We start from the raw sequence: 16,812 nt of genomic DNA on the forward strand, positions 1-16,812 counted from the left end.
AGCCACCTGGTTCACCAGTCCTCAGTCAAATCGTCCAACCCATGCTAGCATGGAAAGCGGACGTTAAACGATGATGATGATGATGATGATATATATATATATATATATATATATATATATTACTATATATATATATATATATATATATATGACAGGCTTTTACACAAGTATTCCTATTATACTCAATAATAAGGCATTGGTTGACCTAGGGCTATAGTAGAAGATATGCCATGCAGTCAGACTGAAGCTGAAACCACATGGCAGCAAAGTGAGCTTCTGAACCACACGCCCATGCCTGGGCCCAAGAAACATTCTGAAAGTCTGCTGATATTTAGTAGGAATACTATTTACAGAACTGAATATTTTCTTTTTTTTTACAAAAATAAATGTTGTTTATGAAATTTAAATGTTATTTACAAAAATAATAATCAACAAAAAAAAAGAAAACAATAATCACATGACTATTGGTGTTGTTCCCATGAATATTTTGCTAAATATCCTAAGCAAAACCAACCTGCATGGCAAAGCTGCAAAGTCACTGATGACCAATTCCTATAGACATTCATAGCATATATAATTTGTTGATCAGTACTCATCAAGTTTTGGTTCAAAGCCCTTTTAACACTACTAATGTAGTCATCACAGAATCTTGTTAAGACATCATAACGTCCAAGGTTTGCACCACCAGCAACCCAAACAAGGTCTTTCCATATTATTTCTTTCAAAGGTATTTTCTGAAAATTACATTCTAAGCTGAAAGCCACACTTCTAAAGTCAAATCCTTTTGGAAGACTTAAGCCAAATTTTTTTGTTTTGTTTACTTCATAGCTGAAAAAAGACAGAGAAAAAGAAATAACATTAAATTAGCAAATCTGTTGTAGACAATATTGCACTTCAAAGTATAAAACCAATTTTCTGTTTAAAATATCAGGTAACTCAAACAAATTGCACGGTAAATGTTACAACTTTAGCAGCAAGAGTTCTGCTAACAGAGCCATCTTTGCATGCAACAAAGAGAATTTGGGAAGGTTACTAGCAACTGGCAAAGGTCCAGAAAACCCAGCCGAAATTGGGAACTGGAAATGGGTGAGAGAGAGTTGGCATGCAGTGGAATGCATGAAAGCATCCTTTAATTTCGAGATGTGTTGCAGTAGGGATTAAGTAATTGGTTATTGTAGGTAACTTCCTACAAGTGTTGTATACAATAATAAATATATGTTCACCATATTCAGAAAGAATTTGGAATATAGAATATAGCCTGAACAGTAGAGATAGGTTAGAGAGAAAAGATAAATGATTTGCTTATTCCATTACTTTTTAACATTTTTTTCATTATTCTAGGCTTAACTATTTACTTTATTTTACTTGAATTCCAAATTTATTTTCCTTCTAACTCCATTATTACACCTTCTTGCATAGTTCATTACTATTTATTTTTTGATACTCTTAATTTTTTTAATTATTTGTATTTTCAATTCTATAAAACCATTACTAAGTATATATTATTTAACCTATATAAATGTGTGTGTATCTCAGCAGATATATGGTTTTTGTTAGCATATATCACTTAAAGAATTATGCCATTATTTCAAATCTATTATTAAGGCAGTGAGCTGGCAGAATCATTTGCATGTCAGACAAAATACTTACTCTCTTTTACTCTTTTTCTCTTTTACTTGTTTCAGTCATTTGACTGTGGCCATGCTGGAGCACCGCCTTTAGTCGAATCAGATCGACCCCAGGACTTATTCTTTGTAAGCCAAGTACTTATTCTATCGTTCTCTTTTGCCGAACCGCTAAGTTACGGGGACCTAAACACACCACCATCGGTTGTCAAGCGATGTTGGGGAGACAAACACAGACACACAAACATTCACACACACACACACACACACACACATGCATACACACACATGCATACACACACACACACACACACACACACACATATAGATATATATATATATATATATATATATATATATATATATATATATATATATATATATATACATATATACGACGGGCTTCTTTCAGTTTCTGTCTACCAAATCCACTCACAAGGCTTTGGTCGGCTTGAGGCGATAGTAGAAGACACTTGCCCAAGGTACCATGCAGTGGGACTGAATCCGAGACCATGTGGTTGGTAAGCAAGCTACTTACCACACACCCACTCGTGACATTTCTTCTGGCTTACTGTTCTGAATTCAAATACTACCAGGAATGATAAAATAAGTACCATTTGGGCACTGGGGTCAATATAATCAACTTATCCCTGCCCCTGAAATTGCTGGCCTTGAGCCAAAATTTGAAGCCATTATTTTATATCTATTATATAAAGAAAGGATGCATTCTGTGTCATCATGATGCCAGATTTTGATACCTTAATCAAGTTGAGTGTCAACTGTCACACTTTGAAGTTTTATTACTGAATAGTAATTGATCTCCAAACATTCTCTTAGCTGTAAGATTCAGCATAGAAATTGATGGTAATCATTTGACCACTCCCATTCTGAAATAAGCTTACATTAGCACAGGGCTTAATCCTTGACAGGATTGATTTTCCAGTTAATGGTGCAGCTGATAGCTTTCTCTTTTCAAGCCCATATATAACTAGAGAGCTTCAGTTTTATGCTTGCTCCAGTCTCTAAAGGAGAAAATATGATTGTTAAACCTTGCCTTGAAGTTACCTTCCTTTAAAACCTTGCTCATTCTAAAAATGCCAAAAGTGTCAAAAGTGAATCCCTTCTGGTTGCCACCAAGTATGTTTTAAAATGTTAGCCCTCTTCTCAATATGTACAATAAGAACATCAGTATGGACCTCTTATCTTATACTTACATATCTTATACCCATTGATTTTATTTTGGTTTTATCTTTGTTTATTTTATCTTTTCATCTTTGGCCTTTTAACCAATTACAACTTTATTAATCAATTATATCTATTATGCATGAAGCTTATCACCACATATGTAGCTAATTAAATTTGCACATGGGAGGGGAATGTAGATGTGGGCAAGTGTGTAGGGATGCATATGCTGTGTATATATATATATATATATAGATATGCAGGGCAGGGAATCATCAATTAGTAATAAAATTAATAATTAACAATTCTGCCGGGTAGCTCAGTATGAAAAAAACCTTCTTCGGTAAATAATTTATAATCATAAATATATAGGGATTGACAGTAACCTGCTTTTCCAACATACTGAGAATTCAGAAATAGCAGTCAAAGAACTACTGATTTCAAAACTACAAATTATTACTCCAGATTGATAGCGATATTTTTGATACACACAGAACAAAAAACAATAGAGAAGAGTAAAAAACACTTGCCTTTAGTTAATTTAGTACAATTGTTTCACAGTTAAGAGTACATAATACTCTATTCTGATCTTCAGCTAAATATTCTAATAAATTTGTTAATGTCTAAATAACTCACGTTAATTTTGACCATGTGAACATCAATACCACGTGAAGAAGACGTTAAGAAATTTATCGGCCAGTAAGTTCAAAACCCCTTGCCCTAATGAATTTCAATTCAGCGTGTATCAGAAATAGCCCCGTTTAGGAAAGAGACTCGTACGAATTCCTGCGGTATAACCATCCACCTTGGAGTTATTATTAAAATATAGATATGCAGGGCAGGGAATCATCAATTAGTAATAAAATTAATAATTAACAATTCTGCCGGGTAGATCAGTATGAAAAAAACCTTCTTCGGTAAATAATTTATAATCATAAATATATAGGGATTGACAGTAACCTGCTTCTCCAACATACTGAGAATTCAGAAATAGCAGTCAAAGAACTACTGATTTCAAAACTACAAATTATTACTCCAGATTGATAGCGATATTTTTGATACACACAGAACAAAAAACAATAGAGAAGAGTAAAAAACACTTGCCTTTAGTTAATTTAGTACAATTGTTTCACAGTTAAGAGTACATAATACTCTATTCTGATCTTCAGCTAAATATTCTAATAAATTTGTTAATGTCTAAATAACTCACGTTAATTTTGACCATGTGAACATCAATACCACGTGAAGAAGACGTTAAGAAATTTATCGGCCAGTAAGTTCAAAACCCCTTGCCCTAATGAATTTCAATTCAGCGTGTATCAGAAATAGCCCCGTTTAGGAAAGAGACTCGTACGAATTCCTGCGGTATAACCATCCACCTTGGAGTTATTATTAAAATATAGATATGCAGGGCAGGGAATCATCAATTAGTAATAAAATTAATAATTAACAATTCTGCCGGGTAGCTCAGTATGAAAAAAACCTTCTTCGGTAAATAATTTATAATCATAAATATATAGGGATTGACAGTAACCTGCTTCTCCAACATACTGAGAATTCAGAAATAGCAGTCAAAGAACTACTGATTTCAAAACTACAAATTGAAATTCATTAGGGCAAGGGGTTTTGAACTTACTGGCCGATAAATTTCTTAACGTCTTCTTCACGTGGTATTGATGTTCACATGGTCAAAATTAACGTGAGTTATTTAGACATTAACAAATTTATTAGAATATTTAGCTGAAGATCAGAATAGAGTATTATGTACTCTTAACTGTGAAACAATTGTACTAAATTAACTAAAGGCAAGTGTTTTTTACTCTTCTCTATTGTTTTTTGTTCTGTGTGTATCAAAAATATCGCTATCAATCTGGAGTAATAATTTGTAGTTTTGAAATCAGTAGTTCTTTGACTGCTATTTCTGAATTCTCAGTATGTTGGAGAAGCAGGTTACTGTCAATCCCTATATATTTATGATTATAAATTATTTACCGAAGAAGGTTTTTTTCATACTGAGCTACCCGGCAGAATTGTTAATTATTAATTTTATTACTAATTGATGATTCCCTGCCCTGCATATCTATATTTTAATAATAACTCCAAGGTGGATTGTTATACCGCAGGAATTCGTACGAGTCTCTTTCCTAAACGGGGCTATTTCTGATACACGCTGAATTGAAATTCATTAGGGCAAGGGGTTTTGAACTTACTGGCCGATAAATTTCTTAACGTCTTCTTCACGTGGTATTGATGTTCACATGGTCAAAATTAACGTGAGTTATTTAGACATTAACAAATTTATTAGAATATTTAGCTGAAGATCAGAATAGAGTATTATGTACTCTTAACTGTGAAACAATTGTACTAAATTAACTAAAGGCAAGTGTTTTTTACTCTTCTCTATTGTTTTTTGTTCTGTGTGTATCAAAAATATCGCTATCAATCTGGAGTAATAATTTGTAGTTTTGAAATCAGTAGTTCTTTGACTGCTATTTCTGAATTCTCAGTATGTTGGAGAAGCAGGTTACTGTCAATCCCTATATATTTATGATTATAAATTATTTACCGAAGAAGGTTTTTTTCATACTGAGCTACCCGGCAGAATTGTTAATTATTAATTTTATTACTAATTGATGATTCCCTGCCCTGCATATCTATATTTTAATAATAACTCCAAGGTGGATGGTTATACCGCAGGAATTCGTACGAGTCTCTTTCCTAAACGGGGCTATTTCTGATACACGCTGAATTGAAATTCATTAGGGCAAGGGGTTTTGAACTTACTGGCCGATAAATTTCTTAACGTCTTCTTCACGTGGTATTGATGTTCACATAGTCAAAATTAACGTGAGTTATTTAGACATTAACAAATTTATTAGAATATTTAGCTGAAGATCAGAATAAAGTATTATGTACTCTTAACTGTGAAACAATTGTACTAAATTAACTAAAGGCAAGTGTTTTTTACTCTTCTCTATTGTTTTTTGTTCTGTGTGTATCAAAAATATCGCTATCAATCTGGAGTAATAATTTGTAGTTTTGAAATCAGTAGTTCTTTGACTGCTATTTCTGAATTCTCAGCATGTTGGAGAAGCAGGTTACTGTCAATCCCTATATATTTATGATTATATATATATATATATATATATATGTGTGTGTGTGTGTGTGTGTGGATAGTATACATATACTCTTACTTTTATGTATTCTATTTTATTTTAGTATATTCTATTATATTATATTTTTATAAGTATATTCTGTTTCTCATATAATCCACACAGTATCTCAAAGACTAAAGCTTTAGTTGTTGTTGTTGTTGACACTCCGTCACTTACGACGTCGAAGGTTCCAGTTGATCCGATCAACGGAACAGCCTGCTCGTGAAATTAACGTGCAAGTGGCTGAGCACTCCACAGACACATGTACCCATAATGTAGTTCTTGGGGATATTCAGCGTGACACAGTGTGACAAGGCTGACCCTTTGAATTACAGGCACAACAGAAACAAGAAGTAAGAGTGAGAGAAAGTTGTGGTGGAAGAGTATAGCAGGGTTTGCTACCATCCCCCACTGGAGCATTGTGGAGCTTTAGGTATTTTTGCTCAATAAACACTCACAATGCCCGGTCTCGGAATCAAAACCACGATCCTATGACCATGAGTCCGCTGCCCTAACCACTGGGCCATTGTGCCTCCACAAAGTTTTAGTAAGGCAGAAAGAAAGACAAGAGTTCTGATATCTTCAGAAAATGGCTTTACTCTCCTCAATGTTTAAAAGAATGAATATTGTCTACACAATTTTTCAATTAGATTGTCCATGAATGAATAAGAATATAATTAGACTTGTATTCTTTTAATTCAATTATCCTTTTCATTTGAGAAATCTAATTTCTGTGTAATTGGCAGAATCAGCAGGATAGAGAGGAAAGTGACAGTCAGTATTCAGCTAGGTCTCTTTCTGTTTTCGGTTCAAACTACATTAATGTTGACTTTAACTTTAACCCTTCCTGGAGTAAAAACAATAAAGTACCTGTCACATACTGAGATTGATATAACTGGTTTTACCTCTCTTCCTAAAATGTGTGATTCTATGTATTTGTTAGAAATAATTATCACCAGTCATTATATCACTATGTTTATTATTCTATTAAAAAGTCTAAATATGTTGTTTTGTTTGTGCCTCTGCTTATTGAACTAACAATCACAGATGAAGTCAATGAATTGGTGGGATCATTAGAATATAGGACAAAGCACCTTTTGGTATTCAGTCTGGCTTGCTATAGTTTAAGTTCAAATCCTACCAAGGTTGATGCTACCTTTCATTCTTTCAGTGTTGATAAAATATCAGTCTGAAGCAGTGGATTAGCAGAATTGCTAAAGTGTCAGACACGATAACAGCTCTTTATATTCTGAATTCATAAATGGTGGATTTCATTTGCTGGCCAGTTTAACACCACTCTCTGGTTGTGTTGTAAGAATTCAGGGAAGGTCTCTAATCTGAAGTTAATTCTATCTCCCTTTCTCTCACCAATAGCGAAGGCTCTAGAGGGTCAAAAGTATTGCTATTCCTTCTCTAATTAAGTATTAAAAAGGAAAAGAGAGCCTAAGTAAAGTAAACAGTGTGTTATAAAAAGTAAACTAAATAGTGTGTTATTCACTACACAAGACATAGCACTGTTTTGGCAATTTATTCCTTAAAATATTTCTTTTAATTATTACTAAATAATATTGCTTAAACCTTGGGTCTAAACAATGACAAGCAATCATATGATCAAAGGTGATCCATTTATGACATTATGCCTTTTTTAAGGTGGTAAAGTAAGGATATGAAGATTTTGTTACTATTTCCAGCAGGTCAAACAATCAAGTAGAATTTCTCCTGGCTGGTTTTATTACCAAATAACTTGTCACCAAGGCACACGCATGCACACGCACACGCACACACACACACACACAATGAAATTTGATAAATTAAGCTCCTAACAATTCATTCTATTATCTAAATATGGTGTTTGGTTTCTTGCTTTAGAGCAATGAACAATTTTGATTTCGTTGCACTTGAGGTAAACAAATTGGTAAAGGCTTCTTAAATCTCGATTATATCCATTTATTATAACTTTTCTATTATTATGACTTCTCTGTAGATTAAATTTGTCATCTGCAAAATGATAAACTATACTGTGTGATAGAATGTTATTCATTAATATATATACTTTAAGAAGAGTAATGGACCAAGGACAGAGCTTTGAGGAACCCCATAAATAAGTATTTGAATTATAACCAAGTATAGAAATTTATATTAAATATATATAAATAAGTAGACAGACATAGGTACTGAATAAATAAAAACAATTATTATTTAAATACATAACACTTACCGAAAATATCCAAAGTCAATCCACATAAAAAAGTTTGTGTGAAAATAATTCTGTTGGATAGACTTTTTGAGTAGCTCATATTTAGCATGCATCACACAAGAATAGTCAGGTATCACAGTGTTTGGATGGAATTTTGGATAATCAGCTTGACTGAATATTTTAGCAATTTGGGGTTTCAGACTAAATGCCCACAAGTCTGTTCGATTAACCAGGATCAATTTTGTTAAGTTATCTAAACTTGGTGATCGCAGTTTTTTAAACATTGAGAGAATCTCTGGAGAGTCTGTGAAGAAAACGACTGGATTGAGAATCCGAGAATAAACAGAACACCACTTTTTATATACATTGGGGTTTATGTGACTATTTCCACCCTTTCTAAAGGTGTCTAATTGGAAATAAGCTGTAACTAGTGTCACATTTTCAGAATGTTCAAATGCTTTGAGTTTTTTCTTCATGTGCATTGGAATCTGAAACAGAAGAAAATATTTTAGAAGTAAAAGTTATTTATATTGCATATAAATTCTAAAACCAAATTTTAATTCCCACTCGTGATAGCTCTGCTATGTTACAAACACAGCTAGGAAAGGTATAAATGTCACACATTTCCTCTAATAAATTACCCTACAACTCTCACAACTTCAAACTTCATTCAAAAATTTAGCTGAACAAATAGTATGGACAATGTAGGAAACTTAACTATACTTATTTTATAAATTCTAAACCTTTCATAAAGAAGTGGAAATTTTTTCACATTCAATTATGCATATATTTTCATTTTTATTTTCCTTTTTTGTAAACTTAGATATTTACATATTATTGGAGCAGTTACTTGTACACACTTAGGCACTAATCCTCCAGCTAACCACCCAACTGTGACATAAAATTGTAAATTATTGGAAAAATTAAAATTATGTATTTTAGCAAGAGGTGCAAAGATATGATTCATGATAAGGTTTGAATTCATTACACTTGCTATGATTTTTATTTACAACATAAGAAACCACACATGTCTAATGAATCCAGTGGGTGTTATATATTTGTATAAGTCATATTTTAAGCATGCATCCATCAATGTCCAATGACTTATTCAACAGGTAAACTAATGTTAGCTTTTCGGCTATTTTGTGTCTCTAAAATAACTGAAAAGTTAACACACTAGTTTATGTATTCAAAAGGCCATCAGTTGGGCTAGATACATGTGTCACACTTAACCTAGATGTGAAGAAAAAGAGGAGTCAGGTCATCTGATGCCTATTACAAAATGCTAGTCATGATAGATAGTGTCTTATCTAGCAAATAAGTTTATCTCTTGATATCAAAGGCAAAAGCTAAACACTAACTTTGTGAGCCACAGGCACATCTCGATGGCATTTACCATTTGCGTCTGAGATACTCAACCCTCTTGCAATTCAATCTCAACATCCATGTCACTATTTCCGATTACTGCAGATCATCTAGAAAAGACACAAGCAAACAAAATGGATTCACACTAAATTTCCTATGATTTGTAAAGGAAGAATATATTTCAAGATAAAACATTTCTCCTTTCAGATAATTACATTTGTTTCCCCACAAAATAAACACTAAGATTACTGACCACATCTTCACTTGGCTGCATATATAAATATTTTGGGTTCAATTCACTTTTGAAGCAGGAAGTCTTGACTAATGGAAAGTATAAGAAATAATAATAATTAGAGAGAAATTATAACAGTAGACTGTTCAAATGTTGCAATATAATAACAATATTTGTAATACAAATACTTAAGCCAGTAGAGAGCTTGGTCTCCAGTGGAATGGTTGGCAGTACTTATTTTTAACTGCTCTGGGCAGTTCTGTAACAAATGATATTTAACTTACTTTAAAAAAGCTAAATTTACCTTGCTATATATATATCATAATCACAAGCATCAACATTTAATGTCTGTTTTCCAAAATGACATGGGCTGAACAGCTTGACACAAACTGCAGGGGACTGCACCAAGTTCCATTGTCTATATATATATATATATATATATATATATATATATATATATATATATATATATAGTTGAAATTTACAGAAAAACAAAAGTTGAAGACAGGTGTATAAACAACAAGTAGGTGTATTATTTTCATGCTCGGGAAGGTGAGAAAGTCTTTTACATTTCGAGCCTACACTCCTCAGCAGAAAGGAACACGAGGAAATAAACAGAGACGACGAAGTGTTGGAAATGGTGCAGGAGAATTCAAATGCAGAATGGAAGGATTGGACAAAAGAGAGGAAGGAGTCTAGTTGTTCACGGGAGAGTGATGTTGCACCGATACAGTCATCAATATCACGACTGTATAGTTCGGGAGTGGGACCAGTGAATCTTGGAAATATTTGGGCCTCACGTAGCCAACGAACAGGTTCGCATAGTTGGGGCCCATTCTCGTTCCCATGGCCACTCCCGAGACCTCTTGGTAAAACTCACCCGAAAACGAGAAGCAGTTGAAGGAGAGAACAAGTTCGTCCAGACGAAGAAATGTGGACGTGTCAGGTTGGGGGTTGGGTTGAAGGTCTAAGAAGTCTTTCGTGGTGTGGGATCACCGCATATAGACTCTTGTTATCAAGAGTGAATAGAAGTTTAGAGGGTCCAGGAGGGAGGGAGAAAGAGTTGAAAAGACGAAGAGCATGGTTAGTGTCGTGGATGTGTGAGGGGAGGGAAGCCACTAGGGGGCAAGGACACGGTCGAGGTATTTTGAGATCAGTTCCGTGGGACAGTTACAAGCGGAGATGATGGAGCGGCCAGAGTTGTTGGGTTTGGGGATTTGGGGAAGGAAGTAAATGGTGGAGGTACGAGAAGTGAGGAGTGAGGACAATGAGGTTGGGAGCGGTGAGAGGGAGACGGGAGGAGGATATGAGGTCATGGATAGTGGAGGACACAGTCTGTTGGTAGCTAAACGTGGGGTTGGAAGACAGAGGGCAATAGAAGGTGGTGTCTTGAAGTTGGCGGAGAGCTTCAGCTTTATAGAGGTCTGCGCGCTACACCACAACGGCTCCAGCCTTGTCGGCCGATTTTGTGATAATGTCTTTGCGGCGTCAAGACATCGAAGGGCCGAGAGTTCGGCTAGGGAGATGTTCAGATGTCGGGGACGCCTGCGAAAGTTAAACCGGTCCACAACACGTTGACAGATGCCCGCAAAATGATCAACTGCTTGGAACTGATCAGGAGCTGGCACCCAGTGGGATGGTCGGTGAAGCAGTCCTCTTCATTAGATGCAGAATGTTGTGGAATAGTGCATATAGCTTGGCACGGCGCACAGAATACAAAATGTACTGTCTCCGCTTTTCTTTCAAACATTCAAATTTAGAAAGAATTTTTTGGTGAAATGTAGTTCAGAGCATTCGTAGAGATGAGCCACATCTGGAATTAAAAAATGCAAATTCTCCGCTTTACCTTCAAACATTAAATTTTGGAGAGAATCCCTTGATGAAGTGTGTGTGTGTGTGTGTGTGTGTGTGTGTGTGTGTGTGTGTGTGTGTGTGTGTGTGTGTGTGTGTGTGTGTGTGTGTGTGTGTGTGTGTTGGGAACATGTCTATGTTTATACTGTGTAACTTCGATGTTTTGCATTGAAAAACAAAATCACGCTTCTTTCAATTTCATGTTTTTGCATTAGAGAACATTAATATAACACAAAATAATTATTTCAATCTTTCCCAGTAGCTGATACGTTGCATTGAGACAATTTTCTTTGTGTAGGTTCGTTGGATTGCTTCAACTTCCGCCGTGAATTTTATACTGTATGATTACCATAGTTGGGAGCAGTAGTCCAAGCAGCTGAAGACGTATGCCCTCCAAAGGACCATCACTGTTTCCTTTTCTCTTGTGTTGAAAGTTTGGATGATCCATCCAGCTAGCCGTCTGCATTTTATTACCAAATTGGTAGTATGCACTTGGTCCATACATAGACAGCTCTATTATGTTGTGATCCGAAACCAGCATCGGTATCACTTTAACATTATGGATGATGTCAATATTGTTTGTGAAACAGAGAACCAGTATATTATTTCACCTGGTTGGTTGCAGCACAGTTTGCTCCATGAAAGAAGCATTGGTAAGGTGGAGCAGGAACTCCGCCTGTGCTTGCTGATGATGTATCATTCCTGGGAGCATCTGGCCCCTAGGCCATCCCACATACACACACACACACACACACACACACACACACATAGAGAGAGAGAGATACATATATATAGAGAGAGAGGGGGAGGGGAGGGAGAGGGGGGAGAGAGAGAGAGAGAGATTAGGAAAGTCCGAAACTCAAATACTAGATTATCCACACTAGGTTTTCATCTATCCAGTGTTCTTACTGGAGGTAAGACGAAAAAATTTTCATATTCGTTGCCTGCACACATCTTTGCCAGTTTCTATTCAGTGAAGCTTTACATAGCGTTGTACTGTTATCGACTGTTATTTCAAGCAAATATCGGTGCTTTGTTGTACCACTATTTTCTATTTGTGATTCTACCTTTACGGTGCTCTACTTAGCTGGAAAATAACACTATTGTATTGCAATAATATTTAATAATTTTTATATAAAACTTTACACTGATTTCGGTTCTAATTACGGTTAGGCATTCAACCGAATATTCTGGCATTGATGTAACGAATATTTTAAAATTTCGTGTTTGGTGAATCTAGCTGATGGGGACTAACTGAATTTATGATAACAGGCGTATTAGGAGAGTCCGAAACTCAAGTACTAGATTATCCACTCTAGGTTGTTCATCTAGGTGGTGTTCTTACAAGAGGTAAGACGAAAATTTGTTATATTCGTTGCCTGCACAAATCTTTGCCAGTATATATTCAGTGAAGCTTTACATGGCGTCATACTAATTCCAGCAAACATCTGTGCCTTGTTATCCCACTATTTGATATATATATATATATATATATATATATATATATATATATATATATATATATATATATATATATATAATCAAAATAAGCAACAAGGATATCCAGAGGTAATGCAGTACGATCGTTTCATGCAACTCCATTTAATTGAACAATGCAATCATTACATCAATTTAAAATGCAGAGCAATCTTCAGCTGCACAAAGACATAGAATTTAATTAAATTAAAAAAGATGGACACATTAGTATAATTATACCTAAAATCTCCAAGAAGTTAAGGAGATAGACAAAGAACATGCTGTCTCACTCCAGCTCATCTGAATCTGAATTTATGCTATATATATATATATATATATATATATATATATATATATATATATATGGATATATACGAAATTAATTTGTGTTAAATCAATAAAAAGAGTACGCCATCTAATGAGAGTCTACATGCATTCAGAGTTTACATTCAGGTTACATGCATTATACGTGCTACTAATATACGTGTATATATATATATATATATATATATATATATATATATATATATATATATATATATATATATAAATCAAAATAAGCAACAGGATATCCAGACGTAATACATTACGATCGTTTCAGGCGACTCCATTTAATTGAACTATGCAATCATTACATCATGCATTTAAATTGATGTAATGATTACATTGTTCAATTAAATAGAGTCGCTTGAAACGATCGTACTGCATTACCTCTAGTGAAAAAGATTGTCGAAGGTTGGTGAGAGAGGTTGTCGGAGGTTGGCGAGAGAGGTTGTCGAGGATTGGCAAGAGAGATCGTTGGACGTTGTCGAGAGAAGTTTTTGAAGGTTGGTGAGAGAAGTTGTCGTTCACAGAAAAACTATTGTTTTACCATGAGAAAAACGCTGTTGAAGTGTTAAGTGAAATTTGGCAATCGAAGATCGAATTCATGCTATGCCTGCATGAAGCCACTACAAACACGCTGTGGAAAAAAATTTATCTACTGTCATGGAGAAAGTGTAACTGTAAAAATGCAGAATTATCAGAGTAATGGGCATTCAAAAAAGTATGTATGTATGTATAGAAATGTATGAATGAAGTCTTTAATGTTTAAGATTCAAATTAAGGTAGTGCAATAATAATGTTTAGCAGTTCAAAACTGTGAGTAGTGAAATGCAGAATTAGGTTGGCTGATCGTGAGAATCAAATATTGATCGCTTTGCTAAAACCTGCTGGTGATATGGGTTATTTCCCTTGGGTTGTTTAAATAAAATATTAGTAATATGTAATAGATAGGAGGATCCATTGGATGGACCCTATTATTGATTTTTTTCAACAATCTAAGTATGTCACGAGGTTTCCAGACATGGTTTCTACTCACGTGTCGAATAAAGTTTTTAAAAAAGTGATATTCGTGTGCATGTGTGTGTATACAAAGTTTTGTTTAAATTTCAAAAATCGATTTGAAATTATGAGAAGAGACAAATGACATATTTGTAATATCCACTTTAAAAATGTAAATTTTTTTTAAGAAATGCAATTAAATCTCAAACTTTAAGGATTGGGGAGGAGAGTTAAAAATAATTCTTGGGGATCTATCTGGTAAAATTGTACCAGATAGAATTAGTCAAACACAAAATTGAAAAAAATCTGGAAAAAAACAAAAAAGGGAATGATGGGTCTTAAAAGCTGTGCTTCTATTTGAACTGCATTCTTTTATTTTACTAGTTTTAGTCCCTATACAGTGGTCATGCTGAGGTCACTGCCTTGAAGGTATCTGATCAATCGAATTAATCCCAGTACTTATTTTGTTGAGTCTGATACTTATATACTTATATACTTATATATACTTATATACTGATACTTATATACTTAAATACTATATATTTTGTTGAGTCTGATACTTATGGTTTCCAATCTAAGTTTCAGGACACAAACAGAGACACAGATATAGATGTAAATACAGTGTACATTTTTGTTCGTGCATTTTGTTCAAGCACCTGAACCTCATTGGGGTGGCTCTTACATTAAGCAAATTTGGCCACCTCTGTTCTATAATATGTATTACTATTTTCAGTTTTCCTACCTGGTATAAAGTGGACATTGGATAAACTGTTGAAATTAATATCTTCAATAAAATAAGCCATAGATAAACAATAATGAAATAAATGTAAGGACAACTTACCTTGCCACAATGTTATCAGAATAACAATAAGTATTATAACTGCAACACGGTGTCTCTGTAAAAGCAGATTAGATTTGGTATTCCAACATTTTAACATCCTCATTGCACTGTATCTCTTTAGACTAGAAATATCAAAGCAGGTTCAAACGTTTCACTTGTCAGTTCAGATAATATTTTTACTAACTTAATAGTAGATTATCAAATATGTCAGTAGGTCAAAGTTTAACGTAACAATTTAATAATGAAATGAAACTAGTGTAAATATTAATTACAAATCAACTCACCTGCACCACCCCTGGTTCTATGATATAAAATGTTTTTAAAGTAATTTAAATTAAAACCTTCCAATAAAATTTCATGTCCCAAATACCAGGTTAAAATTAATGAAGTTATTTCATCATTTATTTCCAAAACTAATTGAAACAAAAATAGTATTTCAAAAGAAATATGATAACAGAATGGTTAATTGCTTCAGGCATATTAAAATAATGTAAGATATATTACAACATTTTATTTTGTACTTAATTTAATACAGTACTAATCAAAGGATCATATTTTCACATTTTAGAAACCAGAGCTGTAGTGTCCATAGTTGATATAAAAAGGTACCGTGAATTGTTCCAGTTCACATGAAGAATAAGATGTAATTAATAAAATCTTTGTTTGCATATTGAGCTGATTTCAAGGAAGAAACCAGTATATTCTTCTTTAGGTATTGCACATACCACATCAATCTATAATTATCAGTCTTGTCTTTGCCATGGTGGTTGACTATTGCTGATTCTTCAGCCATGGAGTTGCAAAAAAAGAGAATAAGCCTCTAAGACTTGTAGTATTAGTTTGCTGTATCTCACGAGGATTGCATTGAGCTGACATTAACCAAGACATATTTCATATTTCAGAATAACTGGCTGAAAATTAAATAGCAATGATGTGGAGATGTCTTCGTTTGATTACAATCTGATTTAAAAAGAAAGCTGCAAAATTACATCTTAAGTAAAGGTTCTTTCAAAGAAAAGATGAAATAGTGGCTGATATGAAGGTTTTAAGAATGAACACTGCATATTTCAAATATTTCAAATCATTAAGATTCACAAAACATAATGAAAAGTATTTATCAAATATGATTAATTGACATTATTACTTCTTTTTTAAGGTGGCAAGCAGGCTGAATTATTAGGATGCCAGGCAAAATGCTTAGTGGTATTTCATCTGACTTTAAACTCTTGAGTTCAAATTCCACTGGACCAACTCTGCCTTCATCCTTTTGTGTCCAATAAAAGAAGTACTAGTCAAGCACTGGGTTCGATATAACTGACTAGCCCCTTCCCACAAAACATCAGTCCTTGTGTCTATAGCAGAAAGGATATTATGACTTCCTTAAATTTTAACTCCTACTTATCATTGGCAATAAAAACAGGAATTTAAGGTCTGCTGTCCCTGGAACTACTATATGCCTATGATCTCATTCTTATAGTAAAATAGTAGAATTAGAAAAGAAATTCCGGGTGTGAAGCAGAACCTGGAATCAAAGAGCCTTAAAGTTAACTTAGCAAAGACCAAAG

General features: G+C 34.0%; 1 protein-coding gene across 1 annotated transcript; it reads right to left on the minus strand.

The window, feature by feature from the left end:
* Positions 1–201: 201 nt before the first annotated feature.
* Positions 202–15,367, minus strand: LOC106879582 (uncharacterized). The gene is made up of 4 exons (XM_014929217.3): positions 15,248–15,367; positions 9,778–9,845; positions 8,181–8,647; positions 202–828 (listed from the first exon to the last, which is right to left on the minus strand). Exons 1-4 carry the CDS (start codon positions 15,348–15,350, stop codon positions 462–464), a joined length of 1,005 nt encoding a protein of 334 aa, XP_014784703.2. The 5' UTR covers positions 15,351–15,367; the 3' UTR covers positions 202–461.
* Between the last annotated feature and the right edge of the window lie 1,445 nt (positions 15,368–16,812).

The sequence above is a fragment of the Octopus bimaculoides genome, chromosome 15, assembly GCF_046866305.1.
Source record: "Octopus bimaculoides isolate indiv1 chromosome 15, ASM4686630v1, whole genome shotgun sequence".
Taxonomy (NCBI): Eukaryota; Metazoa; Mollusca; class Cephalopoda; order Octopoda; family Octopodidae; genus Octopus; species Octopus bimaculoides.